The sequence below is a fragment of the Xenopus tropicalis genome, chromosome 4 (assembly GCF_000004195.4).
Source record: "Xenopus tropicalis strain Nigerian chromosome 4, UCB_Xtro_10.0, whole genome shotgun sequence".
Taxonomy (NCBI): Eukaryota; Metazoa; Chordata; class Amphibia; order Anura; family Pipidae; genus Xenopus; species Xenopus tropicalis.
In genome coordinates, this window is record NC_030680.2 from 40188235 (window position 1) to 40208344 (window position 20110).

The window sequence follows — 20110 nt, forward strand, 5'->3', positions numbered from 1 at the left end:
GCCCTCCCTCCCAGTGCTGTCAGGTCATAGTACTAGGCCTAGAGTAGTGGTGTAGTGCTCTGAATCCCAGCACTGTATTGGACATATGGTTATTAATGCATTTTCCCCATATGTTTGTATTTGGTTCCCAAATATTTGATTGAATATTTGCAACCCGCCCCTCCCCCCCAATCAGCATCAGAATTCCTTAGTCTACTGCAGGGATCCCAAACCTTTTTTACTTATGAGCCACACTCAGGTATAAAAAGTGTTGGTGAGCAACACAAGCATGAAAAAAAAGTTCTTTGGGGATGCCAAATAAGGACTGTGATTGACTAATTGGTAGCCCCATGGGCTCTGCTTAAAGTAAAACTGTGTTTCTATGCTTCCAAAACTTGCCTCCATGCTAGAAATTTAAAAATGGGCGCCTACTTTGGGGCCACTGGGACATCAAAGGGTTGGTGAGCAACATGTTGCTTACGAGCCACTGGTTGGGGATCACTGGTCTGCTGTCTAAGAGTAAAATAACTATTTGCTGGCTGTGGGTTACTATCCATACACTGCCAGTTATCCAACATACATTTATTCTTATGTCGTTATACTGAAATGTAGTGCATAAGTGCAACTATATGGTGCCCACAAGGATTGTAGTGCTTGAAATTATATTATCCTAGATATCAAATGCTTATTATAAAACATTAAAAAGCTATTTCTCATTCTTATGTTTGGTAGTTTAGTTTAATGAATAACTAAAGCCAAACATTTAAAGCCACATCTATCGTTATTTTGTTTGTAGCATAAAATTGCTAGTTTCTCAGAGCTGTAAAACCAGTCATACAGGTGCTGACTCTATAGTTTTATTATCAGCATATTAACAGGGCAAACAATGACCAGAGTGTGCAAAGGGGTACATATATGGAGAAAAGCTTAGTCTTGCATGCTTTAACCCTCTATCTGCCAGAAATGTAAGATCAACTGTATATGAACATAAACAGTTAATACTAATGTTCCATATACCATGAATACAGCATGGAGGCATAGTGGGTTAGCATTGCTGCCTTGCAGAGTAGGATCCTAGGTTTGATTTCAGTCGGGCCAATATCTGTGATTTTTTTTTCCAGATGTCTATGTGGGTTTCCTACCACACTTCAAACATATGTGGTGGAAATGCAGTGCATGTTTTTATTCTAGTACCTTTAATAAATAGCATTAATCTGTGCATTTGTGGCTGCACTCATAAATGAGCCCTTTAGGGCTCTGGTACACGGGGAGATTAGTCGCCCGCGGCAAAACTCCCTGCTTGCGGGCGACTAATCTCCCCGAGTTGCCTTCCCCCTGCCATCCCACCGGCGAACATGTAAGTCGCCGGCGGGATGGCAGACGCGGCGGGGCGATTTCGGGAAATCGCCGAAAAAGCCTCGCGAGTCTTTTTCGGCGATTTGCGCAAAATCGCGCCGCCGCGTCTGCCATCCCGCCGGCGACTTACATGTTCGCCGGTGGGATGGCAGGGGGAAGGCAACTCGGGGAGATTAGTCGCCCGCGAGCAGGGAGTTTTGCCGCGGGCGACTAATCTCCCCGTGTACCAGAGCCCTTAGACTGTAAAGCTCCAATGGGGCAAGGACTTATGTAAATAATGTATAATCTCTGTAAAGCACTGCATAAATATGTTGGTACTATATACATTAAGAATAATAGTACAAAAACCATACTGGTAATAAGCTATCTCACAATCTATAGTAAGTGCCAGTTTTATAAACAATAGCCACCACCTACTGAGGTTTGCTCAGGATGTGATTCCTGCTATGCAGCTTCGGCAGAGGACCGTCAATGTAATATTCCTTTCTTCCCCTTCTCCCCATAACATTTGTGTTTGCTGCAGGGTATTTTCTTTCTCAGAGTCTCTTGTCATAACATGATGTCTGTTTGAATGTTTTTAGGACTAATGTTCCTGCGCTTCTGGTAGGCTGTTTACTTACACTGTCCAGGTCTTAAAACATTTTGTAGTGGGTTTGAATTTTGGAGTACAGGCTTCCAGACTGCTCATTCTAAATATAAAATACTTGCACAGGCTTTTGGAATGTTTTGGGAAGAACTGCCTATCGACCTTTTAATAAATAAGCCCTCAAGGATAAGTCAGATTTTGTATGCTTAATTTACTGAACAGGGCCTATCAAGGGGATATATAATTCTGGCCCTTTTTATCAAGTATGCTATGATGCAGTGCAACAAACCCAAAGTAACTAAAATTTAATTTGGATCTTGTTCTTACCACAAGTATGTGTAAAATCAAAACAAATATAAATATATATCAAGAAATGTCATGCACTTTTACATTTGTTTGGCTAAGTTTAGCAATCTGTGACAGTTGGCATTAGTGGGGTTGTCTTTCTGTGCCTTATTCCTAAAATATGACCTTCAGCTGTTGTTTCTATAAATATGTAAGGGGGGAGTATTTTTCAAGAAGTCAGTCACTTTGTTGTATCCCATTGTATAACTGCATTAAATGGTAGTTATAGGTATCTGAACCAGCAGATCCTTAACCATAAAGAAAAGGCAGTTAGTAAAATGTAAAGCAATCCTTTTTAGGGACCCACACTGTCAGTAAGACTTGGTTCAGTGTGGGATTCTTCAGAGTACATGAAAAGTGTGAAAAAATTTAAATTGTCAAAATTACAGGTATGGGATCTGATATCCGGAAGCCTATTATCCAGAAAGTTCCAGTTTACGGGAAGGTCATCTACCATAAACTTCATTTTAATAATATAATTTAAATATACATTTTAAAAATTATGTTTTCTTTTTCTTTGTAATAATAAAAGAGTAGCTTGTACTTTATCCCAACTAAGATATAATTAATACTCATTGGAGGCAAAACAATCCTTTTGGATTTATTTAATGTTTAAATGATTTTTAGCAGGCTTAAGGTATGGTGATCCAAATTATAGAAAGACCCCTTATCATGAAAACCCCAGGTCCTGAGCATTCTGGATAACAGATCCCATAAATGTATTGAAAAAATCTAACATCTCTCAAGAAGAACAAAGCTAAACTTTCTATCTATGTAGAGATTGTTACTTTATTTCACTTTATACTATACACAGCATACTTTATATAATTTTAAAACAGCCCTGGGATTCAGACAGGCTTTTCAAGACTTTACCTCCTGCAGTGCTAAATTGCTGCTGCAATTTTTTTTATTGATTTATCTAATGTTCCATCACTGCCCATAGAATACCTTAGCTGCAGAAACTCACACTGCAGCACCCTAGAACGGAAAGAGCAGAAGTCTAAACATCTCCTATTGTATTATATACAGTGGAGAAGTGGCCCAAAGAGATTGCTACACTTGTGCTAAAACAGTAAATGTAAAAAAAAAGATTTTTTTCTCTTTTTTTACAGTTTAAAGCTGTGAATTCTTTCTTTGAAGCACTTGTCAGATGACAAATTCTTTAGTTAGCCTCAAGGAAGGGCTGAATGCCTTTGCTGGAACTATCATTGCAAACAAAATCAAACAAGTTCTGCTAAGGCTGCCATAAAGGAAATATGAAGAGCCACAAAAACCAACTTGATAGCTAATAGTAAATCTATATCAAAGTACAAGTATAAGATCCTTTATCCCAAAACCCATTATCTCAGATATCCAAATTGCGGGAAGTCCATCTCCCATAGAAATAATTTTTAAATCACTTCAACTTGCAGCTCAGCAGTAAAGTGCAACTGCAGTTTATTAAAGCACAGGTCACATTGCTGTGGCGCCCTGGGAAATGAAGAATATGGCTAGCCCCATGAGAAATTTCAAAATTAAATATAGAAAAATTGTTTGTGTTTTTGTATTTGTTTAATTAATACATTGTACTTCCCCTAATCTGTTTCAAATACTGCATTATTAGAGATACAGTAGATTGCTGCTTCTTCCAGCACTTGTGTTCTGACTTTTTCCATGAAACCAGCTTTACAGAAAATAGGGTAATCATTTTTTTGCCTTCCCTGGAATTTCAGGAGTGTGGAGCAAGTAGACAATAATGACTCAGAAGCTTCTACTGTATGTACCTCATACGTTCAGAGGGTTGTAGTGTCTAACCAGTTCCCCTATGACTGGGGAGCTAAAGTCTCGCATGTTGTTTGGAAGATAAGAGGCATCAGCAGACAATTTTCTTTCCACAGACTGAACTTTCACAGACTCCATTGGTTTTAAGTGATGTATAGCCAGGTGCTGTCTCAACCAGTTTTTTTGTAACTGCTTACAAGACTTTCAGGCACAATTACTTTTTTATGGCATTAAGCATAGGGCTTTTTCTTATTTTATTTTGTTTTTGGAGATTCATGTGGGTCATAGATTGAAATACTTTGTATTTATTGTAATCACACATTCTGGCACACTGAAAGCCACTGTAACACAGGTGAGTGGATAAGTCATGTATTGTGTGGCTTTATACTAGTTTCTACTCTTTCATAGTATATGAAGAGGGGGTCCATGAGCCATAATATACTGGTCACTCTGGAGTAAACTGAGTCATAATTTACTTGGGATCCCTGTGCCATAATACCCTGGGCCCTACTGTGTCATAATACCCTTGAGGACACTGTGAAATAATACCTGGCGGTTAACACTCCATAATATGCTGGGGATTACAATGTCATGATGCTTTTGGGTTACTGTCATTATAAGCCACTTGCCACTATCTACTTGCATCATTTTGCTATTAAATGTTTGGGCTGTTGCCACCTTCTAAGGCCCGTTTGGGTCTCAACTGTCTGTTCAGTTTTCAGCTTTGTGAAACCCAAACAATAATCTGGCCAATAAATGAAAGACAAATATTAAGATACGCACCTCAACATGGCTTATTTATCACTGTGAATTAAAGGATTGGACTTACTCATCAGCCAGAATATAGATAGAGATAGGGTTGGCACCCATGTAGTTTTGAACCAGACATCCCAGTTTTTCAGATTGTTGTTAAGTTAAAAATGTTCTTTCCAGTTTAAAACTGGACAGAAATCTAACCAATTGCATCTAAGTGATGCAATAACCCCACTTTGGCCCCATAATTCTGCTGACATCATTGTGTCCCCCTCTGATGTCATCATGCCCACATCCAACATCACTGCCCCATCCCCAGTGCTATATGTCCAGCCCCCTTTTGTACGGGTTTAGGCTGGCCATACACGCACCGATAATATCGTACGAAACCTCGGTGAGGCGACCGATATCGCAGGAGGCTGCTGATATCAGTCGACTCGCCAATCAGGCGGGTTAAAAGATTTTGATCGGGCACCATAGAAGGCGCCTGAGCAAAATCTGCCTTCAGGGCTGAATTGGCAGAAGGAGGTAGAAATCCTATTGTTTCTTCCTCCATATCTGACGTTTCAGCCCTGAACGTCAGTGGCAGGTTGGAACGATCTTTTGTGCGACCGATGGTCGCACGAAAGATCGAAAATCGCCACGTGTGTGGCCACCTTAAGCCTCTGGCAAAGGTGGCAACCCTAGCTGGGGCCACTGTACCATATGTAAAGGGGTCACTGTGTCTACTTCTCACTGTGTCGTACGTACTATATAATTATCTACTTTGTCACTGTGCTATTTTCTGATTAGTCACTGTGCCATTATCAACTCCTTAAGTTGTGCCATAAAACACTGTGTCATGGTGTTAATGACATGGAGTCACACATCTTTAAAGGGATACTGTCATGATTTTTATGGTATATTTTGTTATTTCTAAATTACACTGTTTACATAGCAAATAATTCATTCTACCATTTAAAATTTTATTCTTGAATCAACTAATGTATTTTTTTTTCAGTTCATTGTGCCTGAGTCTGAGCTTTCAGAAAGAGCCAGTGCTACACATTAGAACTGCTTTTAGATAACCTATTTTTTCTCCTACTCCCATGTAACTGGAGGAGTCCCAAGCCGGACTTGGATTTCTAATTGAGTGCTATTTTGATACCTACTGGGAGCTGCTATCTTGCTACCTTACCATTGTTCTACTGATCGGCTGCTGGGAGGGGGGGTGATATCATTCAACTTGCAGCTCAGCAGTAAAGTGTGACTGAAGTTTTTCAGAGCACAGGTTACATGGTTGTTCCACCCTGGGAAATGAAGAATATGGCTAGCCTTATGTAAAATTTCAAAAATCTGGTTTTGTTTTTAAAAAAAGGAATTCAGTTTCCCATGACAGTATTCCTATATTCCTATATATATGAGAGTTAGAGATGTTTGTACTGTCTTTTCTCTGCCTCCTGACGAAAGTCCCTGTGGGGGACTGAAACGTTGAGGTCTGTAATGTTCCTTTTTCATATTTTGTAATAAAATTGATCTTTTTTCAAATATTTTAAATCCTGTGAGTGCTGACACTTTTTTGTCTTATATATATATGTATATATATATATTAGGGATGCACCAAGATTCGGTATTCGGCCAGGGTTCGGCCTTTTTCGTCAGGATTCGAATTTGCCTGAATCCACAATAGTGTTCAGCAGCCACAGCAGTGCGGGATCGCCGGCAACAGAGCAGTTATTGCATTCCTGTGTGTCCTGCTCATCCCCTGGCAGCCTCAGTCTTTCCTTGAGCTCTGTATCCCGTACCCTGTTCCACTCCTCCTGCAGCGCCAGGGGACTGACCGGGGGCACTAGGAATGGAGCTGCCCCTGTGATGTCACCAGTCCAGCTAAGCCTGTGCCTTTCTGTGTTTAAAGCGCCGATGCCTTCAGTGTGGGGAAAGCCAAGCTTGTAGTGGCTACTCCAGATGAGGGGCCGCTAATACGTGTATGGAACGTATTAGCAATGCCCGCTACTTGCTAACACGGAAAGGAAAGGGGCAATAATAGCAGCTATTGATACATTCAGCAGCTATAGAAAGGAGATAGCGCTACACCTTTGCCATACTGGCTTGCCATACTACTTGCCCTCCACCTCTGGACAATGGGCCTGCAATATAAATAGTATATGTCCAAGGCTATTGTGATACTAATATCTACAGTTTATACTTTATTACTAGTGGTTGTATTTATAGTTTATGAATGTGAGTGTATAGATTGGTAGGTGTGGGTTAGGTGTGCTGGGTTTACTTGGATGGGTTGAACTTGATGGACACTGGTCTTTTTTCAACCCTATGTAACTATGTAACTATGTAACTATATGTGGCTAGGGTGTCACTGATATTTAACCCTTCTAAATCCTTATTAGCATATGCTAATTAGGATTTGGTTTGGTATTAGGCCAAATCCCTTACAATGGATTTGGGGCTTCGTCCAAACCCGAAAGACTGGATTCGGTGCATGGTATCATTTTTGCTTTGGGTTATTAAGCAATGAAAAGTCATGCCAAATGTCAGCTGATCCTTAGTCACTGCTGCTATCTTATTTGACAAATTAAACTTAACCAGCTTTAGAAAGAACTCAGAGGCACTCACTCTGTATCACAGTTAGAATCAAATGAATACTACATTTGGAGAACTTCCTAAACCACATGCCACATGTGTACCTATGTGTGACACTTCCTCAGTCACTGTTGGCTTCCATAAAGTTCAGAAAGCGCCCAGATACCTTTATTTCCATTAATAATGCCTTCCATTTCAGCAACAAAGCCCCTCACTCTCTCTCACAACTCACTCTTCTCTGTTTGCCCCAAACACTGCTTAATTCGCCCACCCCCTTTCTTTCTCTCTTCCACTCCTTATATGGAGTCTTCCCCTAATGTTTATGTTCATTCAGTAGGCCTATAAGAAAGGAAGTTTGTGCATTAAGTTATGTATTTCTGCAGCTGTAACACTGATTCTGTGTGCATGTGATGCTTCTTCTTGATTATGTTTTAAAATCTTGGCATGAACATCTTCTGTCCTCTGTACAATACTGTTTAATTTAGTGTCATATGATTTTGAATTACTCAGCTAATTAAAGATAAAAAATTACATGAAATTATATGAAATTATATGAAGCCATGTTAGATGCCAAGTCTAAACCTTTGTACACTATAATATTTGCTGCGGTGTAGCATATGAGCCAATTATTATTTAATTTACGAAAACAAATCAGGATAAATACAACTGTAAAATTTTCTAGATATGTTCAGTAAATAAATACGGGGTGGCAAACTTAAAACCCTTCGAAAGGAAACCCATTTTCATGCATTTCAAGGGCCTTACTCTACTTTTACTCTGGCCATGAGTCTTGTATTTGTAGAATACTACCTGAACTGAATACTGAAGGAATATTGAAGTTGCCAGCAAATGTCTCAAATCCCTTAAACCTGGTGCTTGCACATAAATGTATGCTATTAAATGTGCACTTGATGTTTAAATCCCTTTAATTAATCACTTTGCCATGATATATGTAGTGGCAAGTCAGACTATCTGAATTTGCTGAGTTATCTTGAAAACTTTTTACCAGTCATCCAAGCAGTTTCTTCAGTCCAAGCAAGTGGTAATGAATTACAAAACCATAATCCAATCACCATGGTGCCATGAAATGTATTGAAGCAGGTGTTAACATTTTGCCATTGTATGTGACTAAATGGTGGTGTTGCAGTAATGCAGTTTGGTATCTCCTTCATGACTCTTTGAGGTGCTGAGTTAGTCCTCCAATATTGTGCCATGTGCTTTTTGAGCAGCTGTTTATTCTCACCAGTGAACATATCTGTGTACTCCTTACATTATGTTACTAGTTTGTACAAAATGTTCCTTAAAACAGCCACATGTGGCATTTCTATATTAGATCACTCTATATCTCTACATCTACCCTATATTTGTAGGCCTGATGTTCTTGCTTAACCCACTTGTTTTTTCAATGATGACCCATTCAGTGTAGTAACATGCTTGCAAACCTTCCCTAAGATGTTTGTCATCCTTGTCATTAGACTCTTATTGGTTGTTGTATTCTCAACCAATTGGGGCAGATTTCTTATAACCTTCACTTTATGTTCCAGTGGATTCTAGCAAACAAAATTAAAAAAATGAGCAATATGAGTTGGTTTCCTGTATACATTAATATTTATGTTTATGTCCAAAAAGTCCAGTTTATTATTTTCCACATCTTACCCTGTGGATGTGTTTTTGTCCACTTCATTTTTTTATGCTCAGTAAAAGCTTTTTACCTCTTGTGTTTTTGGTTTTGACCCAGATGTCATCTACTTATCTGAAGTAATGACTATGTGTTGATCTCTAGAATGTGTCCAAAACTCTTCTTTCTACTTTTTCCATGTCACAGGGCTGATTATGGTGGTAGATATGGCTAAATCCATGACAGCTGTTGTCTATAAAATATACTTGACATAGGTTGTGTTTAGACATACTGTAAGTCTAGCAAAAAACAGGCCCGGCTTGATTATTCTTTTTTTACATTATAAATATTATAACTTTATTTAAACTGTTAGTAAACATGTAAGCCTGTAGTATTGCATAGTTTCTGATCTGTGTACCTGTCTACTGGGCCACAAGTAGCTCTGTTAGCTTGTTCTTGCAAATAGTCTGATAAGCTTTCGCTATAGCCTCCACTGCATCTACCACATATCTTTAACCTTGTTAAGGCCAGTTGCAAGCTATCCGGCCATCAATGGCTTATATAAGCCAGCTTCTTCCTTCTAAAAGTGCTTGATCATTAAGCTCCTTGCTGTGATCTAGCCTATTTCTAAAATCATCCTACATCCCATCTATACCCTTGTATTAGCTCATTCCTGGTTTGCTGATGCCTACACTGACCTCTGACCTGAGTGCCAGACTTGCCAGATCTGCCAGTTGCCTTAAGGCGGCCATACAGGTCGCCAAGCAAGCGGATCTTCTCCTGATATCCCCATGATATTGGCGATATTGGGCTAATTCGGTCATTTGGCCCCAGGGCCAAACAATCGAATTAGAATGACGGGTATAGGCATCCGTCGGTTCGGGGACCACATCAATGAACTGATGCGGGCCCCTATCTGACTAATTTTTAAACCTGCCTGATTGAGATCTGGCCGATTTCAGGCCAGATGTCGGTTGGGCAGGCCCGTCGTTAGTGCCCATACAAGGCCCGATAAGCTGCCGAATCAGTCTAAGGGGCCAATATCGGCAGCTACAATCGGCCTGTGTATGGCCACCTTTAGTAGGAATTGCAATACAATTCTGCTGGCTAATATGAAGGTCAGTTGCTGACTGGGTTTGCTTACAATCCTTACATGAACTCTTAAAACTCATACAAATGCAGCCCTGGCCCTCACCTCAGTTACTTAAATCTGTGTGTTATTCAGCACAGTATTTACTATGACACATAACTTGTACTAATGTATGCAGAGATGCCGAGGAGTTTTGTCTAAATCAGAAAATGATAGAAGAGGCTTTAATTATTATTATCAACTTATCAAAGTAAACAAATTTTGACTTTGTTTTTAGATATTTTAAATAATAAATGCTAAGCTAACCTTGTCTTGCCAAAACACTTTCATTTAGCCTTGCAAGGGTTTAACTAGAGAAAGTATACAATAAACATTCTGTGAGTACCAGAAACAGATACTTAATAGGCATCTGTTCACTAAGGTCTGGAACCACCCACGTGTAAAGGTCTCACAACCTGTAATGCACTGTGATGATAAGAGCCATGCCATGTGGGGGAGTGAAAGCCCACGTAGGGGTTCCCTAGAGTTCACATCAAAACCACTCACAGGTGATGTCACGCTATAACATAAACTAGAATCCATACCTGAAATACCAACTGTATTGAACTGGGTATAGGTTTAATTTGATATTGCCAAACAAGTCCATTATAAAACATTTAAGCTGTGGGAGAGTGTCCAGTTACCTGATGCCCCTGAAATTTCTGATAAATTGTCAGCTCTTCAGACTAAATATTGGATTTACTTTGGAGGACCAATTTTGGTTGGGAATTTATCCCGTTTGTTTCCCCTTGCGTCTTTGGGTAAGAGTATATGTTTTCTATAGTTTTGTCCCTTTTATTTTATAAACTGTTTGTAACTATATATTTGTATCTATTTTTTGTAACACCTTATTGTATGTTTTATTACATTAACCCTTTTGCTACTAGAGTGCTTAGAGTGGCAGCAGCAAGTTTTGTGTGAATTTTGTGGGTGTTGGATGGTGTTTGGGGTACAGAGACACTAGTCTAACCTGTGTGCAATGTGAGAGAGACTGAGAAAGTGACCCTTTATAAGCCACATCTAAAGTCTCGTGCAGCTGGAAGTGCTGTAATCCTGACAAACTTGTTCACTATTGTTTTGACTTATGTGAATTAAACAATGTAAAGCTATTTCTGGTCCTTGTTTAAGTTACTGCAAGCCACAGTCCATCAAGGTGACAGGAAAAAGACACAACACATGATCTTTGGCATGTAATAATCCAAAGGACTATTAAAAATACATTTGACATCATCTCTGTAGTGCAAGCTAAGGGAAAATGAATGTTGAACTCAACTCTGCAGACAAACCCCCATATGTCATAAAAGGCACTAAGTTTGCCCAGTAGCAGTACCCCATAGCAACCAACAGGTAAATTCTGCCTGCTGATTTGTTGCTATGGGTTTATGCTCCCTGGCAATAACCCCCTAACAGTTTCATTTAAATGTTTTTTACACAGTAGACTCAATGGAAGCCTACTTAATTTCAGAACTTCTCAGACAGTGTTTGAAGAAGAAAGGTTTTATTTCCAGCTATAAAAAATGGTTTCTGATGTTAGAACAGTCCATGAATATCTTGGTCAGCTAATGAGTTTTCGACCCAAACGTGTAAAAAAAAACTAAAGTGTGAAAAAAAATTACACTTTTTGACAACATGGGCTCTGGGTGCTCTGCCCAGACCTATGGCTTAGGGTGGCAAACAATATCACAACAGATTTAAGATGGCACTCAAGCAGTTCCCATGAAAAACAGTTAAAAGGAAAAATTGAACTTACAAAAATGTAGGACACACCATAGCCTTATGTGTTTCTTGCACACAGGCACTTAATTATAGGCTCATAATTAACTGCCTGTATGCATGAAACAGATACTATAGCTATGTTGTGTCCTACATTTTTCTAATACATTTTCCTTCAAATTCCATAGGATCTGCTTGAGTACCTGCTTAAATCTATTTTAGGAGAAAAAATAGGCAATCTCCCCGATTGTAAGCTCTATGGGGCAGGGACCTCCTTCCTACTGTGTCTCATACCACATGGCAATTATATATATATATATATATATATATATATATATATATATATATATACATATATATATATATATATATATATATTGTATTTATTTATTATATCACTTGTCCTCCCTGTGTGTAATTTTGTATTCTGTAAGATTGTACAGTGCTGCGTACCCTTGTGGCGCTTTACAAATAAAGTTATACATATATACATACATATCTTACCCTAACTGGCATTGAGGCTGACCACCTAACCACCACCACCAATAGCACTGTGCCAAGTCCCCAGAATTTGGGAACCACTAATAAATATTAAAAATAACTGAATTTGAATGATTTCTTTAAACCTCAAAACCTCTTTCTAAAGTACCATTAAACTAATTTAGAAAAATGTTTAGCACATTTAGAGCTTCTAAATTCATACTCAAAGTGATATAAATGATATAGGTAATAAGTCTGAAACAACATCTATAACAGTGCTGGATCCTGGAGGCAGCAGGCCTGGAAATTACAATGGGCTAATTTTTTTTACAGCTTGCTTCTATTCATTCTTTGCCGCATACGAGTTAACCTTAGGGTGTAAAGACCTGTGAGTTACAGGTGTGCATAGGACATTATGCAATAGTGTCTAATGCAGAAAGGGTTTGTCTGGTATTGAAAGTCGCATTGTAAGCAGATGCCCATCCCTTATACTTTGTTTCAACATAACAATGAATATTAAGTGAAAGTGAAATTGTAACATTAAGTCATATGAGGCCTTACTTTACATGTAGCATAGATATCCATTGGAAAATGTAGTTTGGTGGGGTGGAAAGAGTTGGAAGAGGTCATTTTTACTTTCGGTTCAGATTAATAGGATGCCAGGATACCATATATACCTTCTTTAGTTTGGCCACGAATAGGTTTGGTGACTCTTCTGCAACTTTTTTAAGATTATGGGGCCGATTCACTAAAGGTCGATAAAACAAGTGCTGTTTGTAGCATGTGTTAAAAATATTATCACTTGATAACGATCAACGATCAAGTCACTTAAAGGACACTTGTCATAATTAAGAAGCAATGTTCTTGGCGTTATTTATGTGGCGATGATCGATTTTAAGCGATATTTTAACGCAACGTAGCAGTTACTTTCTAAAACTACTGTTCTGAAAATTACCATTTCCCTGAAAACACAAGCATCCATCACTCTAGAAGATCACATACTTGAAAAAATCCGACAGCAAACTCCATCTTGTCACCACAGACAATCACCAGCTGCAATTTTGTTTAGTAATGCCTACTCCTGGGAGGCATTAAGTTTTACAGTAATTATCACCACATTTTACGTGTTTAACAATTCATATGTGTTTGTGAATCATGCGTTAGTATTATTTCTATGCGATAATTACCGCAATGCGATAAAAATAATGCTTCCTCACCAGTTCTGTTAATAAGCTGGGTTCCCATTCTGACCATGGCTTTTTGCTTCACTACACCACCTCTACTATAGATAGGGTTGCCACCTATCCGTTTTTTACCTGAAGAGCCGGTTTTTGAAGGGGCTCTCTGAGTCAAATCCTTCTGCCCGGTTTCAACATTCTGAAAACCGGGTAGAAACCCTCTGAACTGTGGACACAATGACCCCACCCCTGCAACACACATTGTTGATGTTATCAAGCGGGCCCCTTTTTCCAGGTTTAAAACCTGGTAAAGGTGGCTATCCTAGCTATAGGGGAATAGATTCTTCTCATCTCTAGTCTTATTTATTACTAACTGATCCTGTATCACATAGGGCTTCCCTGAAATCTCCCATGCTGTTACTTACATAGATTTTTCCCACTCCTAGGAAACTGCAACATTATAATAGGTTTGAGTTCACCCTTGTCTGACTGTGTATTCATTTCTTGGAAATTACTGAAACCCATGAAAGATATCTTTGTACTGTTTTGCTATGTTATTATTTCCTTTACAGTTTGATGCCCTTTTACTGTTTGCCTTTTATGCACGCAATACCTTAGATCCAGACATGCTTCATCTCCAGTATAACACCTGCCCAACCTGCACAGTGTTCTTTTAGATTTGTGTTTGCTGTAAAACAACACAATTCATCAATCAAACATGCTAATCAAACATGGCTTATGTGCAACAGTTTAGAGCGTACATTAAAACAGACCACATCCATGTATGTATATTTATTTTTACATAATTTTGACCCAAAACATTGAATTAATAATCTGGGGGCCATATGATGGTGTACTGCCTTCCCTTATGTTTGTTCTCAGATATAATTGGGCTTGTTATTTCTGAGATTTAACATCCCCCAGGATATGCTTTTATGGCATCTTAGGTATAAAGGGGAGACAATTCTCTCCCTCATTTGTCGTTTTACTGTATTTTCTGACCTGCTTGAGCTTCCCCTTTTTTGGCCTTCCCGAGTCTTTCATTTCCTGTTTTGTAGATTCTAAGGAATACATTTTTTAACAATTAGGGTAAAAACACATGGAGCTGTTGTAGCTGTAGCTACTTGTTGTGGCTACAGTGCTGGTCATTTACTGATAATTGTCTCTATGTGTGTTTTAGCAGAATTGCAGTTTGGCAATTCTCAGTATTGTCTATGGCAGGGTATTTTTTGGTGTTTAGTAGCCATGACAAGTAGCTGCTACTAAGTAGCTCTGTGTGTATTCACCCTTAACTCTTCAGATGTGGTGTTTGAAATATGCTGTCAATGGCTTGTCTTATGAACTTTATCTTTGTTTAATTTTCATTATGCTCATTTCTTTTTAGTAAGGGTGCACCTTTATAATAATTCTGTACTTTTTTCAACACATGCTTTATTTCATCTTACAGAATAAAGCACTAGCCCTAGAAACTTGAAATTTTGGTGGCAACCAAGCAGCAGAGGTACCTGCCTTAGCTAAAAGTGGTTGTTAAAGACAGAAGTGCTTCTAAACAACAAAAGGCATTTAACTGAAATTTATTTTGCCAAATAAATTTCTAGCTGGAGTTTTGGGAATAGTAGGGTATTCTACAATGCAATTTCTCTAAATCATATTTTAGAGGATTTAAAGGGATAAGTGGAGGATAACTTTGCCTAGATGCAGTAACCCATAGCAACCAAACAGTAGGTAGAATTTACTGGTCACTGGTTTAAAAGCAAACATATTATTGGTTGTTATGGGTTAGTGCTCCTGGAAAAACGTAGTGCCTTTTATTACATATGGTAGTTAGTGTCTCTATAATGAATAGAATCCACAGTTCACAATAAGATAAAGCTTATTATTTCCTTTCTTTCTATTTCTTCTATTTAGAAAGGGAATACATTGTGGCTTTATAAATATGTGCTAATAAATACTACTACTACTAATAATAATAATAAAAGGCCCCATTAAAATTAAACACCACATAACGTATAGTTTTAAAGTGTCACTCAATCAGGGTCACCACATGTGCATATACCTCACTTTTTACAATGGGAACATCATTATTATTATCATTAGATCTGTAAGCTAGTGGTGGAAAAAGTTGATCCACTTACCCAACAAACTCCAAAAGCCATTGTCTATGTTTTATAGGGGTTTAATAAACAATTCTTTTGATCTTTAAAAAATAAATGTGGAAAATGTAATATATCTATCTACCCAAATATTTTGCATAAAATATAAACATCTCTAAATCTCTAAATAACACAAGAAGCCAACTATAAACCAGCAATGGTACCGTACCTCTTTAAGGCTATGTAAGATGGTAATAATGTGAACAACATGTTGACTCCATAAATTATATCTATTTCCATGCAAAGGTATTAAAACATCTTGGAAAGTCATTTTAAAGAGATTCACCTGTTGACTCCATTACAATTGAATCCAAGCTATCCATTATAATGAGTTTACACAGCAAGCGATCACTAGTGATCATCTAACGACAAATATGTTCCATGCTACAAAAGCCCTAATCCCCAATTAATGGAATAATCCAAACCCCCAATTTTTATGAAATGGATTAAAGATGCATAGGGGATCAGAAAATATGAGGAGATTAGGGAAATCAAACTTGGATTCCTTAAGAAATTTTGGCACACTTACATCATATCATCTCCATAAAAAACCATTCCCTTTGCTATTGGTGTCACTGATAAACCCTAGTGTGGCAGATATTTGTGCCAATTTACTGTTAAAGCCAGACTTTGGACCTGTTTTCAAAAAAAAAAAAAAAAAAAAGAACTAAATGGATGGAACTGACCGAAAAAAAAAAAATAATGAGAATGTCTGCCAGTTAGTTATATTGCGTTATACAGTGAAATTTAACCGTGGTTGGAATTTGTCTTACTTTTTAATGGTGTACTGCTTTCTTTCTGGTTGAATGTTTTACCACTTTTCCAGTAAATATATATATATATATCTATATATATATATATATCTTGCTTACCATAAATTTGTCTCTCTGATGGATTGCTGTTGCTCTCACATTCTGTGCACTTTAGACAAGCAAAATATAACCAACCAATGCATATACATAAATATATATATAAAGGTGTTATTATAGTGATATATGTCTTTACATACTATGAAATAAAACACTTTTGCAGTATTGCTTTAAGTTGTGTGCATCCTATACTATATATCAGACTAGCTCTAGATCCCTGAAGAAAACATAATTTAAACGTATATAAACGTGGCACCTGTTTTATGAAATGGTATAATCCATGTGATATGGTCAATTAGCAGAATCCACTAAGGAATATCCACAGCCACCTGCAATTAAAAAACTCCCCCTCAGCTAGTCCCACCAGAAGGTTCTTCAATCCTTTCTTGACCCCAGCCATTTACACAGGAAAACCACAATGAATAGATAAACTCTTGCTACAAACATACAATGTGTATATAGTAAAGGGTAAATAGTATATGTAGCAAAAGGACAGGAAAGACAGAATTATTTGGTTGATAACAATATATTTTTTCCACTATGTTTTTTTAGGCAACCTGATAAAGTGGTGGTTGTGTGGACTAGAAGAAACAGAAGGGTCTGCTCCAAGGTATTCCAGCTTGCAGCTGAATAAAAACCTGTTTCTATTGTAGTGCTTTTCCCTACGCTTTTCCAAATCACAATAAAAAAAGGTCTCCAATCCTGTTTTTACCCTATTCCTTCTTTTTCTTTCTTGCTTAAACTGCAGTCCCTGCTTTAGCCCTTATATAAGTGTCCTTCAGATCATTCAGACATGTCTTTAAATCTCTCTTTTTTTCTTTTAGCCTCACAGCTGGCAACCTGGGATAAAGGACCCATTTCGTGGATCTGTTGTTTGGGCTGTTCCTGAAAATGTGGACATTACTGCAACCTTATATAGAGTAAGGGTAACATGTGTACAGCCAAACACAGGTCTAATAATATTGTGAAAGTTTTGCACATCCTTCTTACACATTTCTATTGTCAGTGGCATTCACTGCAGACCCTTACAATATTTCAGCGGGAAAATACATATAAGCTTTGCATACAGGGAATATCTACAGAGGAAGCAGACCTTATGGTTAAAGGGGGGCCAAGAAGGGTAGAAGGCCTAATTAATGAGCAATAATCTTAGTAGAAAAAGTAAAATTTCCAGTATTTTGGGGCCCTAAATTATATTTGCTGTGGGGCCCAATAACATCTAGTTATGCCATTACCAACTGCTATAGGCCTGTGGAGTCCCAGAAGTTCCTGATATAAGAGAAATAAATATGGTTTCCAGTTATAAAGCTCTAGATTTTCAATGAGATATGGGCATCCCTTGAGAAAGAAAACTATACCAATCAAAGGTTTCCATATTATACCAATGAAATAAGAATTATCAATTGAGCAGTAAACAAAAAGTTAACATTGTAGGTCACTATAAACTACAGAGAGCATAACTTAATGAATAAAGTTTATATACCAAGAGTCAGAGACTTACTTCAAATATCAATAGAACAGGAGGCAACAGCAGAAAGTAAATAAGGGGAGTTGAAACTGTGACCATATTGTGTGTCTTTCTTCTAGGACCCGCACACAGAATATTTTGAGGAGAAGGAGTGGACATTCCAGATTGAAGGGGTAGGACTCTGATTTATTATCTTCCTAAATTATACAATTTGTTTGTGCTCATATTTTAATGTATTCCACTAAGAGCCCCTCCACGAAGATTTAGCATTATCTGTTATATATTAGTATATTATGTAACACTGAACAATTTCTAAAAATAAAAAACTAAAATATCTTTGGGCTGATTTATCATTAGTTATAAAATGTTACTGAGTGGGGCCAATAGTCACTGCTTGGTGAAACCTTTACTGGCACTTCAGGATTTAACAATTAGTTTCCACTCCAAAATGAATTAGCAAGTCAGATTTTGGATGCGCCATGTGCTTAAAGGAACAGTAACACCAAAAAATGAAAGTGTATAAAAATAATTAATATATTATGTACTATTGCCCTGCCCTGGTAAAAGTTGTGTGTTTGCTTCATAAACCCTACTACAGTTTATATAAATACCCTGCTGTGTAGTTATGGGGGCAGCCATTTAAATTGAAAAAAGGAGAAAAGGCACAGGTTACTAAGCAGATAACAGATAAGTAGCACATTCCCATTGTATTCTACACAGTTTATCTGTTATCTTCTTATGTAACCTGTGCCTTTTCTCCTTTTTTCAATTTAAATGGCTGCCCCCATGGCTGCACAGCAGCTATTTCTATTAACTACAGTAGTCTTTCTGAAGCAAACACACAACTTTTACCAGTGCAGGGCAACAGTACATTATATTTTAATTATTTTAAAACCTTTTTATTTTTTAGTGTTACTGTTCCTTTAATACCCCATAGTAAATTAATGTGTTTGACTGCTCAACTGCTCTGATGAATTAATACAGGTATCTTCTAAATTAATGTCAATTCATTAAAACGTTCATGCATGTTAGGAAAACTTTCAGACAGGGATGTTTTAAGAATCCTTTGGATTCCTCAGTTATTTTTTTATAATTCCACCCCTAGTATAATGAGCCAATACAGATGAATCAGAACCTGGAGAAAATACCAAGGTCTAAAGTCAGATTTTCTGTAGTTGGTACTTTATGTTACACAAACAGAATTCTGCTAGGCTGCCCTTTAATTTACTCAGGTAGATGAAAAGGGGAATGAAATCAAGCAATGTGTTTAGTGTCAAACTGGAGCACCAAGGGCCTGTCAGAGAACTTGATATCAAGGACCCACCAGCCAAAGCGCTTAGAACCTTTCTTCTTGCTGAGGAAAACACTGGCAACCCCTATGTTTTTCAAAACAAATTGCACTCTAGATGCCAGTTTACTGAAGTCTATGGGAAACATTTTATACAAAAAGACACTCTCTAGACTAATTCCGGCTGTGTAAGAGCACAGAGCAATGGAGTGGATACAGTCAGACTGCAGAGGATAGCACAGATAGACAGGCTGCCAAAGCTCTCACCCCCCCATGCTCTTTACAGCCAAGATTATATGGTTGTTTTGGGGAATCTATTAGATCTTGCTCTCCCATTTACACTGTATATATTCTTCCTTTAAAGAGGACCTGTCACCCAGATATAAAAAGCTGTATAATAAAAGTCCTTTTCAAATTAAACATGAAACCCAAATTCATTTTTATATTAACACATCCAAACCCATTATAAAGGCATTTAAAAATCCCAGCTGTCAATCATATATTGCTTGCCACAACTCTATGCCTTAGGTATAGAAGTGGGGCAGACAATAACTTTAGCTTTCCGTTCAGCACTACCTAGATGTCACTGCACATCTTACTTTTCCCCTCCCTCCCCATCATCTAACTGTGTAGCCAGTGCATGGGCATCTGGTCCCCCATTCTGGCACATAAAGAAGATTTTGGCATGATATGAAGATTGCCTTCATAACAGTGCCCACAAAATGGCAGCTGTCTGCTTGCTGTGATTGAGTAATTCCAAGATGGAAGGAAACAAGGTTTATATTATTTATATAAGGTCAGGGTCGGACTGGGGTGTGAAGTGCTCATGGGGGCTCCCATCCCAGGGGCCCTGCAGG

The 20110-nt window shown here is 38.0% G+C and overlaps 1 protein-coding gene across 3 annotated transcripts in view; it reads left to right on the forward strand.

The window, feature by feature from the left end:
• Positions 1-20110, forward strand: part of ehbp1l1 (EH domain binding protein 1 like 1) — a 64561-nt gene that overhangs the window by 6435 nt on the left and 38016 nt on the right. For all 3 annotated transcript variants that reach the window (XM_031900700.1, XM_002935354.5, XM_012962232.2), the window contains exons 2-4: positions 17050-17107; positions 17322-17417; positions 18085-18138. In XM_031900700.1, coding sequence (XP_031756560.1) covers positions 17050-17107; positions 17322-17417; positions 18085-18138 — 208 coding nt within the window. The remainder of the gene's footprint in view (positions 1-17049; positions 17108-17321; positions 17418-18084; positions 18139-20110) is intronic.